Source organism: Centruroides sculpturatus, unplaced genomic scaffold (assembly GCF_000671375.1).
Source record: "Centruroides sculpturatus isolate CEXI.00-Female unplaced genomic scaffold, Cexi_2.0 scaffold121, whole genome shotgun sequence".
In the NCBI taxonomy this organism is placed as follows: domain Eukaryota; kingdom Metazoa; phylum Arthropoda; class Arachnida; order Scorpiones; family Buthidae; genus Centruroides; species Centruroides sculpturatus.
In genome coordinates this window covers 858,746-880,846 of record NW_019384708.1, presented here as the reverse complement: position 1 = coordinate 880,846, position 22,101 = coordinate 858,746, and the positions used below count along the sequence as shown (strand labels likewise).

Here is a 22,101-nt window from a genome sequence, read left to right as displayed (position 1 = left end):
GGGATTGAACGTTTTACATTGTAAGGATTCTTCTGGAACCTTAAATTGAGGAACGAGTGTTTCAGAAAAAGATATAAACAAGCGTATATTATACAATTAATTTCTAAAATAAACACAAATAAATTATTTTTATTATAGACATTTCAAATTAGAAGCAGAATTAGCATCTATGACTTGGAGGATAAGATGGGAAGATATAATGTTAGTCCCTAAAGGAGATAGGAAACGTCTAGGATCCAGAATGAGTCTAAATCGCATTAGTATTCCTGTAAGAATAAAAATAAAATATATTATTTATTATAATTTGATAAATATTTGAATAAATTTGTTCTAAATTTTATTTTTAATCAGCCTCTATAAGCTAATTGTAATTTTAAGGAGCACGAAAAATATCGAATTATTAGCATGAATTTGCTATTTTATTAAAAATTAATAAATCAAATTAATTTACTAATAGCTCAAAATTTAATTTATAGAGTTCTTATTCAGCAGAAACTGCTATGTTAGGTGATATCAACAGACAAGTTTTCGTTAACACCGGTTATTATAAGGTGATTATTTTAATTGATTATTTATTAATTACGCAAATGAATACGAAAAATTATTATAATTAGATTATTCTTTTAATTTAAATGTTTAATATTATAAAACTTATATTGTATTTAGTATATAAGTTATTTAAAACTTTAATTTAGAATTTTGTCTTCATAGGGAACAGTTGTAGCCATAAAAACTATTCATAAAATTCGTATCGAAATATCAAGACCATTATTAATGGATTTAAAAAGAGTAAGTGATTTATAATATTTTATGTTCATGTGATAATTTACTGTATTGTTATATATAATAATTTTTTATTGAAACGTTTAATTGTTAAATATAATACTTTTCCAATTCATCGAGGTATACAAAACGATTTATACAATTGATTTTAGTAAATCGTATATTAATGAAATATTAAACAATTCAAAGATTTTCAATTCAATTTTTGAATGTTTCTCAATTTTTCATAATTATTTGCTCGAATGCATTAAGCAGCTTGTCAAAATGAATTGTGATAAAAGTTTCTATTTTTGTTCCTCAATTAATTGCTATTAAATTTTCAATTTACAACTATTTTTAATTGATAAACGCAGCATGCATAGTATCATATAAATATTTTTATTTTTGGGCTGCAATTTTCAATATTTGTAGACCTATCAATTCCCACTGATGTCTGACTCTCCTTTCTTAAAGTCGAGAACGGAGTCAGATAGCTGCAAATCGAGAACAGATATGAAAAGCTTGTGGAGAGGAGCCACGATTCACTAAATACGAACTTTCGGTTTGAACTGGAAGTCACGTTATTTCAATTCAAATATTTTTTCTTGAATGGAGTTAAATAGATGACTGGCATGATTCTATTATTACCAGGAAAAGCATGATGTACAGGGGCAAGACACTATTAAAATTGAGAGCATTGTGATAAAAAATTGCAGCCTGGCATTGTGACGATTTAGCCCAGTTTATTTTCGAAACCAAATGCATTCTTGCTTAATTATTGGAATTTATTATATATTAATTATAAAATTTATTTAATGGTTGAATAATTTAAATGAAAAATTTAAATTTATTATACAGTTATTATTATTCAATAATATTTAATTATTCTTCATATTCATTCATAATAAATATTTGTAACGATAGGAATTATAATAATAAATTAAGGCTTATTTATAATGATAAAATGTTAGTTGTTAATCATTAATAATTAATTATCAGAATATGAATAGGCTATTGTGAAACGAGAAGTAATAAATCACTAACTTTAAAAATAATAAGAGAAGATCCAAGAGATTTCCTAAAATTTTCTTTCATTTTTCAAATTCATGCCTCATTTTCTATCACTCATGTCTTTAATTTCTGAAAAAAAGAAAAGAAATTTCATTCTATTTTATATTAAATGAGTCTTGACGTGCAAATGCCAAAATTTTAAGAAAATTTGTAATAAATAAAAAATGACGAGAAGTCTCATTTAATTTAAAAATTGTAAATTTGCTAGGTACTTAACGTGTAAGTATCTATTAAATAAATAAAACTGTCCTGAAATTGTTTATTTATTTATTGAAAATGTTTGTAAGATTTAGTCTTTTGTATTACAAATTTGTGTTTATTTTTAAATTTATAAATTCACTTCACTTAATGAAAGTTTATGTTTAAATACTACTGATGTTTAAGATTAGAAAATTTATGTTAATTTTTGACTCATTATTTAATTTTAAAATCTGATTGTGTGACTTCTCCCAATATGCCCACAAAGCCTTAAATATAACAGAGAGAATATTTCATTTAATATTTACATGCAAATTTCGGCGATATTCAAGCAAATATCTATATAAGTAATGCCTTTTAATATTCTCACTTTTATGTATCGGAGTTAATAACATAACCCTTTCATTTGAGGAAAGTTGTTGATAAATTGCTTTAGAATGACAATATTATCTTGTTTTAAAAGAATTGATTTGGATATAGAACAAATATAAAGGAAAAAACTTAATTCTAATATGCCTAATAAAGACTTTTTCTACAAAATTGGATTATTTTTGTATAAATAAGCTGAGGAACGAAGATTCACATTCGAAGATCAGTGTTGAAATGAGAATTAATATCAAATAACGTGGAATAGATAGGTAATGATTAAGTGATTAGAAGAAATTTTTTTACAAATTAAAAGACTTTGTCTTTTAATTTGTAAAAAATTAAGATTTATGTTTCGAAAGTACGATAAAGTAGAATATAGAGCGGGATTTAGTTATATAATATAATTAATAATATTTCAAATGAGTTGGAATTTAGTACCATCAATGTCCTTATGCAATATACAACAGAAGGAAGAAGCAACGAATAAGTACCGTATCCATTGTAGTTTTTCCAAATTGTGTTCAAATGATCTGAATTTCGAACTAACACATTGTATTCTTAATGATAGAATTAAATAGTTTAAATGTCATTCATGTATGACATTTAAACTATAGGATTTTATATAGGATTTCATTTTATAGGATGAATTGTTATTCATCCTATAAAATGGAATAATTTATCTGTAAGTAAAGTAGGGGCAATTCGCTAAATATGCTGTTTCAAATTGGAAATAATATAACTAATCCCTAAATTTTAAGAAATTATATAAATTGCACTAACAAAACGAATTTTAATTAATGTTTACTGCAAAAAAAAGATAAGAATTTATCAAAGTATAAATTAAAAATTATACAAAATTACCAGAGATGTTAAGTGTATATTTTGTACTAAAAAATAAAGGATTAATTATGAATGCTGAAGAATTTATAAATACATTTTTCTTCACATTTAATAATTTGAAAAGTCGATGATGATATGAGTGACATATACAGAAAGAATGATCAAGATATTAATAGAAAATGATTAGAATAAGTGTCATTTAATACTTTAAATGAATGTTGATAGATAACCTACTTAATATGTAGCAATAATGAATCAATTATAGAGTTTTAATTATTGTTATAAATTCCGCTAAAACAACATATAGTTGATCATTAATTTTAATCTAAAATTATTCATAAGGTAATTATTGTCAGATTTCAGAAGTTTTTAATCCCATTTTTCTTTGCAAAAAGCAAAGAAAAGTAAAATTAATGACATCGTCAGAATGCCGGGCTGCAATTTTAATCATTTTTTTTAAAATTTATTTAGTTTAAAATACAGGGTAATTTAGTAAACTCATGCCACAAATTTTAACGAGGTAGTAGAGAACACAACAAAAACATTTTTTTTATACAGGGAAAGTATGGGCGCAAGTGAGGCGTTGAGGCACAAACACAAAAAATAACACATGAAAGGAAACATAAATTGTTTACTTACAGCAATGTTTACAATAATTGCTCAAAATTGCGTCAAACTTCTTATGGGGACATCTGAAGGTCCTCGTTTACGATATTCCAGAAAGTTTGACGCAATTTTGAGCAATTATTGTAAACATTGCTGTAAAGACGTACTTGTTAACGATGCTTTAATTTAAAACACATGTAGAATTTATTGCATAAAGGTATTAAAATATGTTCATGTGATAATTTACTGTATTGTTATATATAATAATTTTTTATTGAAACGTTTAATTGTTAAATATAATACTTTTCCAATTCATCGAGGTATACAAAACGATTTATACAATTGATTTTAGTAAATCGTATATTAATGAAATATTAAACAATTCAAAGATTTTCAATTCAATTTTTGAATGTTTCTCAATTTTTCATAATTATTTGCTCGAATGCATTAAGCAGCTTGTCAAAATGAATTGTGATAAAAGTTTCTATTTTTGTTCCTCAATTAATTGCTATTAAATTTTCAATTTACAACTATTTTTAATTGATAAACGCAGCATGCATAGTATCATATAAATATTTTTATTTTTGGGCTGCAATTTTCAATATTTGTAGACCTATCAATTCCCACTGATGTCTGACTCTCCTTTCTTAAAGTCGAGAACGGAGTCAGATAGCTGCAAATCGAGAACAGATATGAAAAGCTTGTGGAGAGGAGCCACGATTCACTAAATACGAACTTTCGGTTTGAACTGGAAGTCACGTTATTTCAATTCAAATATTTTTTCTTGAATGGAGTTAAATAGATGACTGGCATGATTCTATTATTACCAGGAAAAGCATGATGTACAGGGGCAAGACACTATTAAAATTGAGAGCATTGTGATAAAAAATTGCAGCCTGGCATTGTGACGATTTCACAATAAGTAATTGCTCGTGTTTAAGAAATATTCTTCGACATTCTGTCAAAGTTTTCCATTTTTGTCTCTATACTGTACAAACCATTTCAGCTAGCAATTTCAGCATCTTGATTTTACATACTTCCATTCTTACATATACATAATAACGTGTAAAATACTCGAATATACTTACAGTACCAAAAGATCCTCTGTATCTTCATCGGACTTTATTAAAGCAAATTACAGATAGAAAGCAAGCTGTTTAGAGGTAGACAAATAAGCCTTCATCTAATGGTACATTTATTAATTAGAAATACATAAATTATATTTAGAATATTCTAAAAGATCCGGTCAGAGCAGACTCGAATCCGCAACTCCTACTAAACGTAAACTTGCGTTGCCAGTTACTTTATTCGAACCAGCCTGTTCTTCACTTGCACAGCTATTAATTAATTCAGATATGTGCACTTTTAAGATAAGATAATCAATTTTACGGCCGTAATTAATTTAGTACACTTTTTAAAATGTGAAAATGATACATTTTACTAAACACTTTCGATAACATAATACATTTTGTTTTAATTAAAAATTAAATCAAACATGTTGGCGTATGTTTACATAATAAGTAGTCAAAACTATCTATCCGGTTAATTACATTATTCAAATCTTTATATCTTTATTTATATTTATTTAAATCTTTAAATCTTTATTTATTTATGAATGTGACTTAATAATTAATTATTGCAATGTTTGGAATTATTTACTTTCTGTGAAATTCTTATGCTTTTCACGCTAAATTTTATGACACTGAAGGGCCCGGTCCTACTGTGCCTATTTAGAAATCTGGCCCTGCAGATGAATATTTTATGATATTTTTTGATAGCGTAACTGGCAACGTATCCGTAAGGCAAGTAAAAGTGCAGTTTCCAGTGCTGCTCTGGACCAAGCTTTTCTTCGAAAATATTTATTTCTAATTATCAAATTTACCATGAAATGGCAACTTAACCTGTAGTCAAATTGCTCTGTATCTGACTATTAACTTTAATGAAGTCCGATAAAAATTTAGTTGATTTCATTTACGCTTTATTTTATGTTCTGTACGATTCTGTCTATTGAAGCTTTCCAAAATCTTCTCTTTTTTCTTTTAATGTAGAGAATATTGAGTGAAATGTCAAATTCTCTTTACAATTTCTGATTTTATGTTTTTTGCTTCTCTCCGCAGTCTTTAGTACGGGAACGTTTTCTCCTGTCGACAAAATTATTACTTTTATCTTGTTCGCCATTTCTACCCACTTCGAAATCATAATTGTCAATACACTGATTTATTGGTCACTATCAGCGATGAAAATTCCAGCATGCGATTCAAACTTTACCGTAAAATTTATACAGAATCAATATAAAGATTTAGATGTAAATGAACTCATAAATTTGTTGGGCCAATAACTCAATGATTTATCAACTTGCACATATAAAGCTAAAGTTTATTTTAGTGTTTACTTTTTAATTTTTATTTAAGAATATTACTCGAACTTTCTCCTAATTCATATTTCTACTCAGAGCAGAGTTCTTAAACTTCATGAATTTGTGAAGTTTTAACCTTTATAAAGATCTATTCACAAACCCCCTAAATTTTATTATAGATACTTTTTAAATTTAATATAACCTTAAGATAAATAAAACCATTTCTTCACTCTTAACATAATATACAGGGTGAACCAAAAATAGATGCACAGTAGGTGGAATAGGGTTTGGGTTAGGGTTATACTATAACAATGATAAATATTTAACTTAGTTATGAATACGGTTGAAAAATTCATTTTCAGAAATTAATACACAAAAATACTTGTGGAAAAATGTTTGTCGAAGCGTGAAATGATGAAATGTAGACTTCAAAGCTGTGTAAATTATGATAGACACCAGTTTGAATTGTATAGTATTGTGTTAGTAAATATAATTGTACAGTATATATAATCTCAATAAATGTTATCATTTACTGTCCATCTTTTGGTTCATCCTATATGTAAGTATAGCATTTTCATTTTTATACGCCTATTTTTTTATTTATTATACTTTGATATTATAAAACTNTTCATTTTTCAAATTCATGCCTCATTTTCTATCACTCATGTCTTTAATTTCTGAAAAAAAGAAAAGAAATTTCATTCTATTTTATATTAAATGAGTCTTGACGTGCAAATGCCAAAATTTTAAGAAAATTTGTAATAAATAAAAAATGACGAGAAGTCTCATTTAATTTAAAAATTGTAAATTTGCTAGGTACTTAACGTGTAAGTATCTATTAAATAAATAAAACTGTCCTGAAATTGTTTATTTATTTATTGAAAATGTTTGTAAGATTTAGTCTTTTGTATTACAAATTTGTGTTTATTTTTAAATTTATAAATTCACTTCACTTAATGAAAGTTTATGTTTAAATACTACTGATGTTTAAGATTAGAAAATTTATGTTAATTTTTGACTCATTATTTAATTTTAAAATCTGATTGTGTGACTTCTCCCAATATGCCCACAAAGCCTTAAATATAACAGAGAGAATATTTCATTTAATATTTACATGCAAATTTCGGCGATATTCAAGCAAATATCTATATAAGTAATGCCTTTTAATATTCTCACTTTTATGTATCGGAGTTAATAACATAACCCTTTCATTTGAGGAAAGTTGTTGATAAATTGCTTTAGAATGACAATATTATCTTGTTTTAAAAGAATTGATTTGGATATAGAACAAATATAAAGGAAAAAACTTAATTCTAATATGCCTAATAAAGACTTTTTCTACAAAATTGGATTATTTTTGTATAAATAAGCTGAGGAACGAAGATTCACATTCAAAGATCAGTGTTGAAATGAGAATTAATATCAAATAACGTGGAATAGATAGGTAATGATTAAGTGATTAGAAGAAATTTTTTTACAATTTTTGTAAAAAATTTTTGTAAAAAAATTAAGATTTACGTTTCGAAAGTACGATAAAGTAGAATATAGAGCGGGATTTAGTTATATAATATAATTAATAATATTTCAAATGAGTTGGAATTTAGTACCACCAATGTCCTTATGCAATATACAACAGAAGGAAGAAGCAACGAATAAGTACCGTATCCATTGTAGTTTTTCCAAATTGTGTTCAAATGATCTGAATTTCGAACTAACACATTGTATTCTTAATGATAGAATTAAATAGTTTAAGTGTCATTCATATAATACATTTAAACTATAGGATTTTATATAGGATTTCATTTTATAGGATGAATTGTTATTTATCCTATAAAATGGAAGAATTTATCTGTAAGTAAAGTAGGGGCAATTCGCTAAATATGCTATTTCAAATTGGAAATAATATAACTAATCCCTAAATTTTAAGAAATTATATAAAATCTTCAGCTAAAATTATTTAGAATTATAGAAATTAATGAATTTGCAATTGTATTTCATTTATCGAGCGAAACGAATCGAAGAATTTAATTAAGTAATGACAATTAATGGCCTTAGACAATTACAAAGAACATTTCCCTACTTCTAATGCAATTTCTATCTTTTCATCGAGCCAAGAAAAAATTAATACCTTCGAAGAGAGGTTAGTTAAACGGTAGTTCTTTTACTACAAGAAAATCGATAAACACAGAAAAGCACATTTTAGTCCAGTTTCCTTCGGTTTATATTCGCCACCCCTCAAATCCATCCCACATAAACCATTTAACAGATCATTTGACCAAGTTTGCTGAATTTTCTTTTAGTTTTTCTTCGAAATCGATACGTAGGCGGGTAGATACAACAAATCCTCAACACCATTTCAACCTCCTGACGAAATAGCTTAAATCTCTGGATAAGATCGAATGATATAAACACTGTTCATTATGGGGTGGAGTCAATAGCCTCATAAGCATACGTTCATGAAATATTAATTCAATAAAGTAGTGTTAATAAAATTTTAAACTTTCCAATCTCTTCTGATCGATAGCAGCTACTCTATTAAATTTAGAATTATTTTGCATTTTAATGATCTAAATCTTAGGAAAGTTTTGAAGTACAGAAGACTTTCGAGTTTGTAACTATAAATTTTAATTAATGGACTTACGAATATCTAAAAAAAAAATTAAATAATTTCATAAAAATACTTATTTTCAGCTAAANCGATGCTTTAATTTAAAACACATGTAGAATTTATTGCATAAAGGTATTAAAATGATACTAAAATGTATTGGAATCGAGTAAATACAATTAAAAGGTAATTTTCTTAATCGAAATTGTATAGTTCCTATAATCATGGAATTTTGGGGATATGCAGAGGGAAATTTTAATCCCGGAAATTTCGGGGTATGGGAAAGAAAGGTTTTAGTCCCAGGAACTGAGATCCTAGTTAATAAAACGAATATTTTTATTTTTCTATTTATATTTCATAGGACATTTCTTATAAAACATTGTTGAAAGTTAAGTGATTCGTACGTCATTATTTAGTATTATTATTATTATTATTATTATCATAAGTGCAATTATAAACGAAATATGTTTACAACTAAACTTATATAATATTTATTACATTATTAAATTGAAACAAATCTCATAAATTTCTAAAACATCATTATTTTGAGTACTACTGATAATTTTTTTCATTTAATACAAAATTTTTGTAAACAATTTATATTTCCTTTCATGTGATATTTCTTGTGTTTGTACCTCAATGCCTCACTTGAGTCCATACTTTTCTGTACAAAAATTGTTTTAATCGTGTGCTTTACTATTCCTTAAACTTCCACGAGTTCTGAATCATCCTGTATACGCTCTCCACCTCAAATTAGTAATGTCTCCCCCAGCACAACAGACGTTTTCTGTTAGCGATAGTCATACCGGTCATCAACCTAACTCGTTGCATGGGGGAATTTTTGAGTTGAAGTCACATGATTTCTGTTCAATACCGGAAGTTATATATAATTAATCGGGTCTCCTGCATCCAAGCTTTCCATATATAAGCCCAACATTCATCTATCTAACTCAGTTCTGGAGATTAAGAAAGGACAGACAACGACAGTGGGAATTTAGAGTCTATAATTTTTACAAATTGCAGCACAAAAATTGATATTGTATTCATAATGATATTCATATGTTCAAATTTTTGTTGGTAAAAATTTGAAAAAAAAATAATCTGATCGATGATTAATCTTATTTTTATGACAATTTACATACGAATAACACAGAATATAATCTAGTTTAATTCAATTAAAATTAATAGAATTATGTTAGAATAAGAGAGACATTGCATTGTATCTAAGCATGCAAATATAGAATTTATAATTTTGAAGAATAAATTAATACTGTAGTGACTTGCTATTTAGGAAGACAATATTTTCTGATGAACGATTAAATTTAGAAAAAAATTTCACTCGATAATTTAATATAATTATTGATAATTGAACTTATATGCTTAATTATAGATTTAGTTAGCTAGGTCTAAACATTTTCAATATTTAATGAATTGAACTGAATGTTTGAGATCATCACTAGAAGAGTTACAAAATATATTTTATTGTTCTAACTATAAGAAAATATTGTAGAAGTAGAGAATAACTAAAAGTGAAGAGGAAAAATATTTGCTTTACATTATTTATAATTTTTTTTTAATTCTCAAACGAGAATATGTTGATGAAAATTGTCACAAACCTTCATTCAAGTCTGATTTGACAAGATATATTCCTTGTTTCGTGTTATATTAATTACTTCTGTATTTATTATTAAAAGGAGGTATGTTAAATTTCCATTTTTTTTTCATTAAATATACTTTTGAACTGTAAAATGAACTTTATAACTCTATTAACAGTTCAGCAATATAATATAATCAAAACTTTTCATATATCAATTTATTATAAGGTTTAAAACAAAAGTTTCAGAGACTTTCAAATCAAATTAATTGTAGTTTTACTATCTCAAAAATTATCTGTAATTAACTATATTCGTCTAATACATACGAATAACAATTATTAACAATATTTATTAGAATAATTGAAATAATATTACTATGGAAAGAAGAATAAACTAAATAACTATTTGTTCACCTACAGATGGCGACACATTATTAACTTACATTATATACAGTATATAGGCCTGTCTACTATACATTTCAAGAGAATTTCTTCAGTTTATATAATTACTTTAAAGTTTTTTTTTATAATTATTTTTATAATACAAATCCAGAAGAGCTAAATGGCTTCAATATTGTCTCAGTATATTCAATAAGAAAAATTCAACTGAAATTTAGTGTATATTTTATAATTATTATTGCTTTTATAAATTCATATTTTGATATAAATAACGCTACTTGCTGCATGTACTCTCATTCAGTGTGAACATGTTGCATTTTCTGAAGTAATAGCTTTAGTGAAATTGGAAAACACAGTGTCAGATTAGAATACAAATTTAAATATTTTGTTGTTAGATGAAATCAAAAATCCAGTATATAAACTGCTTTAACATTTAACACTTATTATAAAATGTTTTCAGTATGCATCATTTAAAGTGGTTTTAATTAACCCTGTTTAAATTACATTAAAACATGGCTCTCAGATCCGCACTAGTCTATAGACTGTTTGTGGTAAGTTTTAGTTATATGACAGGTTGTATAACTACATTATGAAACTTATTAAACAAAATAAATGTTATATGTTGTTTGTTAAATGAAAACATACTTTAAAATTTAAAATAAAATATAGTAATTGAATTCAAAGATTTTCCCCTGAAAGGTGTTAGATAGATGACCAGCACAACTCTATTGCTAACAGGAGAAGTATGATGTACAGGGGCAAGCCACTACTAATTTGAGGTGGAGAGCATATATTTTAAATTAAATAAATTAGAAATATGATTAAAAATTGCAGCTCGGTACTGTGACAATGTCACAATAAATTATGTAATTTTATTTATATATTTTTATAGCATTGCGGAAGGTGTGATGCCCTTCTTAGTGATTGGTGTTAGTTTCATTTTCTCTCTCTCAGTCTCTTAAAATATGTTTTAAAAGTAATTGAAAATTAAACGCTAAGTTTAGCTTTTCTGATCATTTTGTTAGTCTTTATTGCCTTTATTAAGTTGAAAATTGAGAAATGACTTATTCCTTCTTAAGCATCGTGATACAAATTGATAAACTTGTCATAAAGACGAAAAAACTGTTAGAAGTTTGATTAATATCCAACAAGTCTAAACATACATCATCCATATGTCGACAGATCCGAACTATTAAACATTTTTGTTCGACAGGTTTGTCAACTTATCATTTTCTCTCATATATAAGGCTTGAATAAAACCTGTCCAATTTTAACAGTGTTACTTATTCTAATAATTGAATATTCACACAATAATTTTTATATTTTAAAATATGAAATAGATAATAAACGAAAATTTTAATTATTGTATTCGATTTCTTCACAGGGAGAGTAGAGTTTCTTTAATTATCCATTTGATTAATACAGGTTTATAAAAATTACCTCTGTAAGAGGACAATTCTCACATGGCCCTGATAAATTCGGCTAGGCCCGCATTGATGAAGGGTGCAAGCTGATATTTCATGTATTCAACGAAAATTTCTGAACTGACTTGGACTTCAACTTCACTCGTCAAAGCGGGGCACGTAATCTTACACCTCACCCGACCAGTCGTCAATACATTTAATTAAATTAACAGTATAAGTTTGAATGTGATTTTAATAATGTAATTATTTCTAGATCTTACACAAGTAAATCCTAATTGTATTCATTATCGATTAGATGAACAATAAATTACTTCAATCAAACGATTACAGTTAAAATATAATATTAAAATATTATTTAATCGGAAATTAGATGAATTAATGCACATTAAAATTTAAAATTTTGATTATATTTTATCTTCATATTAGTCTAAGAAAGTATTAATTTAAAAGTTAATGATTTTTTAAAGTAATTTTTCCTGGTAATTACAGAATGTTGCAACAAAATGTAATTTATAACAGTATATGGAAGGATATAAAACGTTAAAGAAGTTTGATGATGATGATGATGTGACATGAGCCTAATGCACTACTCAAGATGACGTTTTCTGTTAGTTTCATTCCTTATTTTTAGATATTATTTCTTGTTTAGATTAGCCAAATGCAGCTTTTATAAAGATTATTTAAATGAACAAATACTGTATAATGTGATTATTTGAATGTGACTGTCTCGTATCAGTTTTAATCCCAGAATCACACTCTTTCCTCCAGAATATTCCCAGAATCACACTTTTCTTCCTGAATAACTTCCAGAATCACACTTCTTAGTTTAGAGAGCTCCTCACTCAGAATCGCATTTAGGGTGCCTAGCCTGGAGTTACGTGAGCAACAACACGAATGTATTGGGAGTATCACGTGTCATGTTATAGTTTAGACCTTCGAATCTAAATCCTATTTGGTTGTAGGTACTAACAAAGAGAGATAATGTGATCTTGTTCGTCGAACGAATACAAATCTAGTAACGATATAGCAAATTTAAGATAATGAATGTCATTAACAATATCAATGAGACATACTTTAGTAGTGTTCGCTATTTTCAAACTTTCGCTTCTGTCTGTATTGATGCTCATTTAAAAACACTAAGATCATCATTATTAATTAAACCTATTCGAGATAGCATTATAGGAAATCATTTGTAAGAAATAATAGACCTTTTCCTTTTGTCGAAAATTTCTGAAATTTTGTAAGAAGGTTTGTGTATTAAGTAAAAATATTTTTAGATATTTTCAAGATAATCGGACCATTGATTCGGGAGAAATGTCTTCCATCCCCTTAATATGCCATCTGAAGATTTAAAGGTAATGTTATCAATTATTAAGGATGTAAACAAATTAAGAATGCCGGGAAAGTCCAGCAACACGTTGTCAGGTTTTTGTTATTGTATTGTGACTATTACATATAAAAAAAAATCTAGATCTGTGTATCTTCTGTATTCATAATTATTATTATAGTATGGTTATACGTCAAAATAACGCAAAAATAATAATTAACAATATCATAAACAATTTTTTTATTCGTAAATCTATTGTAATTCTCATTTAAAATTTTTAAAAAATGCATTTTATAAACATTTCTGGTATAATATACAGATAGTATGTAAGGATTTACTTATTATATTCATCTATTAAAGTTTTAACTGAATTTTTCTGAATAATCGAATAATGAAATTCACATCCGGTTTTTTATTGCTTTCTCTGCGATTCTTATAAACACGTCACAATATCAAATAGATTGATAGTAGTGAAGCAACTCAACTAATCAAAACAATTAATATACGACGTGAATTACAGTATATCGTGGATGATAGACACCTAATTTATCTATAGAAGTTTATACCCCAGAAAAGTATGAATTTAAAATAAATTAGAAACTGTCAACAAATGTTGATATCCTTGATATATTCGGATATAAACAACAGAAGAGGAAACAAAAAAATCCAACGAACTCCAATAAAATCATCAATAATAAACTCAAATAAAAATTCCAATAAATACCTGAAAATTAATAATAAAGTCAAAGTAAATAACTTTATAGGATATTTTCTAAGATAAAATAAATAAAATTAGATAATCCTGTTGCTATTTAAGAAATTTCTATTATAAAAATAAGTAAAATTAAGCTTATAATTAACTAAAACGAATTTATTGTACAAAATGAAAATGAGTTAAACGAAATGGCTGATATTTAGAATTAAAATAAAAATAATTCTAAGTTAATACTGTTACTTTTTGAAGTTAATCCTTTGTTATTTTTACCGACAACTGCACATGTAATTATTATTTATAGGGCCTACGTATTTTGATTTTTCAAGCAAGAAAAAAAATTACAAATGTAATATAACATAAGAATGTAACAAAATATTATATTTATAAACGTCATAATCTGGATAACAGTGGTAGGAAACTTGAAAGTCACTTGAAATTTGAAAGGATTTAGAAAGGTAAGAGGAAGAAAGTTCCGGTTAAGTATACATAAACATCTGCTGCAACCAGGAAGTCACGTTATTTCAATTCAAATATTTTTTCCCTGAAAGATATTAGATAGACGACCTGCACAACTCTATTGTTATCAGGAAAAGTATGATGTACAGGGTCAAAACACTACTAATTTAAGGTGGAGAGCATATATTTTAAATTAAATAAATTAAAAATATGATTGAAAATTGCAGCCTGGCATTGTGACGATTTCACAATAAGTAATTGCTCGTGTTTAAGAAATATTCTTCGACATTCTGTCAAAGTTTTCCATTTTTGTCTCTATACTGTACAAACCATTTCAGCTAGCAATTTCAGCATCTTGATTTTACATACTTCCATTCTTACATATACATAATAACGTATAAAATACTCGAATATACTTACAGTACCAAAAGATCCTCTGTATCTTCATCGGACTTTATTAAAGCAAATTACAGATAGAAAGCAAGCTGTTTAGAGGTAGACAAATAAGCCTTCATCTAGTAGTACGTTTATTAATTAAAAATACATAAATTATATTTAGAATATTCTAAAAGATCCGGTCAGAGCAGACTCGAATCCGCAACTCCTACTAAACGTAAACTTGCGTTGCCAGTTACTTTATTCGAACCAGCCTGTTCTTCACTTCTACAGCTGTTAATTAATTCAGATATGTGCACTTTTAAGATAAGATAATCAATTTTACGGCCGTAATTAATTTAGTACACTTTTTAAAATGTGAAAATGATACATTTTACTAAACACTTTCGATAACATAATACATTTTGTTTTAATTAAAAATTAAATCAAACATGTTGGCGTATGTTTACATAATAAGTAGTCAAAACTATCTATCCGGTTAATTACATTATTCAAATCTTTATATCTTTATTTATATTTATTTAAATCTTTAAATCTTTATTTATTTATGAATGTGACTTAATAATTAATTATTGCAATGTTTGGAATTATTTACTTTCTGTGAAATTCTTATGCTTTTCACGCTAAATTTTATGACACTGAAGGGCCCGGTCCTACTGTGCCTATTTAGAAATCTGGCCCTGCAGATGAATATTTTATGATATTTTTTGATAGCGTAACTGGCAACGTATCCGTAAGGCAAGTAAAAGTGCAGTTTCCAGTGCTGCTCTGGACCAAGCTTTTCTTCGAAAATATTTATTTCTAATTATCAAATTTACCATGAAATGGCAACTTAACCTGTAGTCAAATTGCTCTGTATCTGACTATTAACTTTAATGAAGTCCGATAAAAATTTAGTTGATTTCATTTACGCTTTATTTTATGTTCTGTACGATTCTGTCTATTGAAGCTTTCCAAAATCTTCTCTTTTTTCTTTTAATGTAGAGAATATTGAGTGAAATGTCAAATTCTCTTTACAATTTCTGATTTTATGTTTTTTGCTTCTCTCCGCAGTCTTTAGTACGGGAACGTTTTCTCCTGTCGACAAAATTATTACTTTTATCTTGTTCGCCATTTCTACCCACTTCGAAATCATAATTGTCAATACACTGATTTATTGGTCACTATCAGCGATGAAAATTCCAGCATGCGATTCAAACTTTACCGTAAAATTTATACAGAATCAATATAAAGATTTAGATGTAAATGAACTCATAAATTTGTTGGGCCAATAACTCAATGATTTATCAACTTGCACATATAAAGCTAAAGTTTATTTTAGTGTTTACTTTTTAATTTTTATTTAAGAATATTACTCGAACTTTCTCCTAATTCATATTTCTACTCAGAGCAGAGTTCTTAAACTTCATGAATTTGTGAAGTTTTAACCTTTATAAAGATCTATTCACAAACCCCCTAAATTTTATTATAGATACTTTTTAAATTTAATATAACCTTAAGATAAATAAAACCATTTCTTCACTCTTAACATAATATACAGGGTGAACCAAAAATAGATGCACAGTAGGTGGAATAGGGTTTGGGTTAGGGTTATACTATAACAATGATAAATATTTAACTTAGTTATGAATACGGTTGAAAAATTCATTTCCAGAAATTAATACACAAAAATACTTGTGGAAAAATGTTTGTCGAAGCGTGAAATGATGAAATGTAGACTTCAAAGCTGTGTAAATTATGATAGACACCAGTTTGAATTGTATAGTATTGTGTTAGTAAATATAATTGTACAGTATATATAATCTCAATAAATGTTATCATTTACTGTCCATCTTTTGGTTCATCCTATATGTAAGTATAGCATTTTCATTTTTATACGCCTATTTTTTTATTTATTATACTTTGATATTATAAAACTTCTGTATATAATATTGATGTTTACGCTATTTTTTTATTTTCGAGAAATACTTTTTTTTAAATAAACATTCGTAAAAATTAAATTGTTTCTTAGAAATTTTATCGATTTATTGTTTCCTTATCAAAAATTGAGAAATTTATAAATTTATTATAAAAACTTTTAAATACATTCTTTAGGTAAATTAATTCAGCAGTTATAGAACTAATATTAATAAAAACTAAAAAATTCATTCCAAAAAAATATGGTTTTTTACTGGATTCATTTTAAATTCGTTAAATATTTTTCCCCAAAAATTCCCTCGAAGAAAAATGTCTAATGTCAACACTGTATGTGGGTCCCCTAATTCAGATTTGCCTTGGCTCTCACTGAAGCGAAGCTTTAACGCGCCACTGCCACGTGTTCGTGTCTCTTCAACGGGCTGACCGTGTAGAATTTTTATGGATTTTCTTCACGTATCTAATGCCAACTAGGAGCCAGCTTTCCACAGAAAGTCCTCCTGGGCGACACCCGTCCTTAGTAGATCGCCCATGTGTTGCATCGCCTAATCCCGTCAATCCAATCCAATGAATATTTTTGATGAGAAATTCGTAGTAAGAATTAAATAACTCCTTAAAAAGTTAATAGATTATCCATTACTAGTACTTAATGCCAGGTTTTAATTATTAAATAAGCAAACATCAATATTAGTCGTGTCTTTGTCGTCATTTCAGTGATGACATAGTGTGTGATATCAATCTAAATAAGGTTAAACATTCGAATATTTGAATGCTTGTCAGATCACGAAAGGAATTTTCTTTGGAGCGTTTTCAAGTCGTGTTTATACAGTTTTCTTCGATACTGATGTTCCAATGGAAGCAGAGCGATCACGATAAAGTTGTCTGGCTATTATCTTTCTATGGCGCGGGCAGTTAAAGCCAGTTGACTATCCTCATGTGGGGTCGTTGATCTTGATCGAACTTTTCCTGGTATTCTGGTAATGGTTCCTGTTTTTTCACATTAGCGTCCACAGTATGCATTCTACTTTTCTGGACACTTATAACCATCTGGTCCTATGATTATCCTCCATTTCAATACGTCATTTGACGATAATGCATTGCCATTTTATAAAAATTTGATTGACCTGACCACAATCACAAAAAGTCGAATCAAAGGGTTCGCGACATTCTCATTTTTTCTTTGTAGTTTGCATGCTTCCTCGGTTATCACTTCCAATTGATATGATAATTCAATTCGTCATGCAGTTTTACTGATTGCAGTTTCAATTTATTGTGCTAAACGTGGTTTCTGCCTTAATTTTGGACAATATTATACAAAAGAATCTCATGATATCCCGAAGTGGTGAAATCTGGTATAGAAAACTTCAAAATTATATAGCAAGGAGTCCGGAATACATCAGGAATTTCCTTAATCACTTTTCATCATGTTTCATGTCAGCAGTGCCCGAACTACGACAGCAAGGCCAAATTTGGATCGTGGCACAATTAATTAGGCCCGTGAACTTACTTGATACATCACTTATGACCATTCAAGCGGTTTATGAGGAAGGGAGGATTCGTTTTTATCTGACGATTGCTGACAATAGGGAAGGGAGGGTAAGTCGTTGATGACGTAAGATTGCACCTGTCGTTTATTTTTTTCTCAGTAATTAAAAATTGTCTGAAAATAATTCCTGTGTTTTTGCAAATGGTTTCAACATCTTGCCTAATGACATTATCAGAAGAAGAGAATATCTTCATTTCTATAATTGAAGATGATGGTGAAGAGGAGAATTGCGAGTATTTATTGATGTAATACTTGAGCGGTTCCTACTAAGCGATAGAAAACTTTTTGTATGCGTGAAATATACAAAATATTTGTGGCCTGCCTACGTGTGACTAATACGCAGTTTTTCCTGCCAATCGGAAAGTTTGGGCGCACCACTGAATTAAATTCCAAGTTCCAGAAGAACCTTACATTTATAATCGGATTTCCTGGAATTTAAGATATTTTTATCTAAAATCTTGTGTAAATATTTTCGAATTATAAGAAACACATATAATAAATTTTATCAATTGTTTAGGAAGTTGTTGGAAGCATTTTTGCACAAACTTAAAAAGAAAAAGATACGCATTAACAGTATATTCACTATAGAATTTCACTATTAACAAATTACTATTGTTGTATTAGTAAAATTTTATTATTATTGCTACGCATGTGTCATTCGGTGAGAATTATTGTAAGCATTTCTGGAAATGTGAAAGCCATCAACGACTAATTGCAAAACAAAAATATTTAATTGCTGTAATTTAAAATGATTTCCAAGATTTTTATATTTTTGGACTCGGGACTGAAACGTCGAGAAATAGAAAAAAATTCGGGTATTTTTTCTGTATGGATGTGTGGGGGCACCATTTTGTTCACCCTGTTTAAAGCTCAATATCTCTTATGCTTTTTGTAGAAGATTTCTGAAACTTAGCAGGGAGGTTTGTTTATTATGGATATTAATGCTGTTAAAATTTTGGCAACTAAAGGTCGAGGGGCGAGGAGATAAAGAGGATCGTGTGTATCTCCATTAGAGTCAGACTTAATGACGATTTTACTCGTTATTATCATTTACAATTTTTTATAAAACCCATCCTTATTGTCAAAATTCAGCTTTTTTATGGAAAGATGGGGACCATTTTGCCATTTTATAATAAAAATATAAAATATTTTAAATAATAAAATATCATTATAGATGACACCACTAAATGTTGCGAGAAAGTTAAGCAACTTGTTACTGGATGTTTTTCTACTTCTACGTTGTATGATTATTGACAAAATATAACATTTTACCATGTAGAACACAAGCCTTTCAAAATATCCATGTCCATTTCTCATCTAAGATGGCGAGTGACTAAACTGGAATTGGCAATTTTTCAGATTATAAGGCCGTCTCCTATAATAAACAAAATTGCAGCTATATATATCCGTACAGTATTCTAATATTTTGTTATTCTATTAATAAATCAAATCATTTTTCACCGATATTCAACAGGAAGGCAAGTTTTATACTTTTTAGGCATAAAGGTCATGGCTTTACGAAAATCAAGAAAAGATTACCAAACTATGAATAACATAAATAATAATTTTCTCATTCATATTTTGGTAGTTTATTAAATATTTATGGCGATATTTAGAAAGTATTTTAAAAAACGTTCTATATTTTTTAATCATAACGGTATCTGTAATGCATTTGGGCCACGTTTGACAGTTGTTATTTTTCTTGATAATAAAACTGAATTCAGCTGTCAACATCGTCTCCATTGAATCTTTTTCAGGCAATCAATCTCGTCGCAGATATTTTATAGAGAACTTAATCCTGTAGTAAAAAGCACGAATGTCACATAAATTACTTCATACAAATTATCATACAATATTAAATAATAATTATTATTATTATTATTTTGAGGAAAAATATTTGGTAAATGCATAATTTTTAAGGATAAGAATTCGATTATATTGTTGAGTTTTTATAATTAATTTGTTTTCAGAGTTTCACTCTTAATGTCCTCTTCGTTCTGATTAAGACTTGTAATTAGACCCAATAAATAGAAATTTTGACTTGACATATACTGTAGACTTATAGACAATTCATCAATTATTTCTATTCACTCTAAAGCTTCTCAACAGTGGCCGCCGGTCATTTCTGAAAGATTCAAAATATAAGGGGCCTGTTTTGCAACTTTTCATTAGGCATCATCGCAATATCCACTATTGTTAAATATTTTTCGTGTAAAATTTATCTTGAAATTCTAAACGCGAAGGAATGGAGATAACGCTCAAAGAGATCCTTATTACGTTTTCATATAGATGCAATCCACAAGAAAATTATTGGTCCTATAAGCGGAGGTCGGAGCGAGAGGGATGTAAGTCCACAAATGTCTGGTTTTGTGTTATCAGTGGTTTTCATTTGTGTTTGAGGGATGTGTCCACATCTGTCCTACAATACAAATATACATCAAACCCAACGAAACTTTGTTTTGTATATCTCGAAACGTGGGTGTATGAACTTACATCTTTCTTGAATCCTCTTCTTTATATACGTCTATATATGAATAAATATGTTTATAAATAAATGTTTTATTTGTGAACATTACACGGAAACTGAATGTTTTAAAGCCTTGTGATTTCTCAAGGCTCTCAGTTTGAATAATTTTGTAAAGTTTCTAAATATGAAATAATAATAACTTAAATTTTACAATGGTTGACTAAATTTTAGGCCATTCTACATATCTGCTATCAACTTTATTAACTTTGATTAACAAATAAATCAAAGACAACTAAATAAATGGTGATCCCTCTTGGACACAGTTCTGTCCAAGAGGAATCACCATTTATTTTGCATTTCAGACTACACATACACATTAATGGCGACAGGCCTTCCTTTTTAGGCTTCATGCCGCCAGAAGGTAAAAAAAAAGTCCTTTAAAAAACACAAACATCCAATTAAAATTAAAAAGAATCGGTGACACACAGACGTCTTACTGCTCATCCATCTGGCCAATGGATGGTTCTGTTTTATACCTACTAGAATTAACAACTTTGATTAACAACTTGAAATATATATGTATATATATATTTATTTATATTGAATTATATTACAATTTTGTATTTATTCAAAAATAATTCTTAAACACAATTTTCCATTTCAGGTAAAAGATCTACAACATGATCATATTGTGAGATTTTTCGGAGCTTGTATAGACCCTCCAAACTGTTGCTTAGTAACTGAATATTGCCCAAAAGGAAGTCTACAGGTATGAGATACATTTTAATATACGGTAGAATCTAAAATGTTCATTGTATTAAAGAAATAAAGATAGGAAAATTAGAACCAAATACAAAAAATAGTGTAAAAGATTTGTGTATATATTATCAAACTAGTATAATATATTGCAAATTGGATGAAGACACTGATACAGAGAAATGAAACGTTTTATTGTTTAATCAATGTTTTGAATTTAGTAAGGATATTTCTGTACTTTTTGATCGAATATCACTAATGTTAAATTATCAATATTTTAAAATAAAAGATTCATATTAA

General features: G+C 27.7%; 1 protein-coding gene across 1 annotated transcript in view; it reads left to right on the top strand.

Annotated features, from left to right (window-relative positions):
- Nucleotides 1-22,101, top strand: part of LOC111627748 (atrial natriuretic peptide receptor 1-like) — a 331,314-nt gene that overhangs the window by 159,201 nt on the left and 150,012 nt on the right. Inside the window, exons 9-12 of the mRNA XM_023371378.1 lie at nucleotides 139-268; nucleotides 477-551; nucleotides 712-789; nucleotides 21,710-21,814. Coding sequence (XP_023227146.1) covers nucleotides 139-268; nucleotides 477-551; nucleotides 712-789; nucleotides 21,710-21,814 — 388 coding nt within the window. The remainder of the gene's footprint in view (nucleotides 1-138; nucleotides 269-476; nucleotides 552-711; nucleotides 790-21,709; nucleotides 21,815-22,101) is intronic.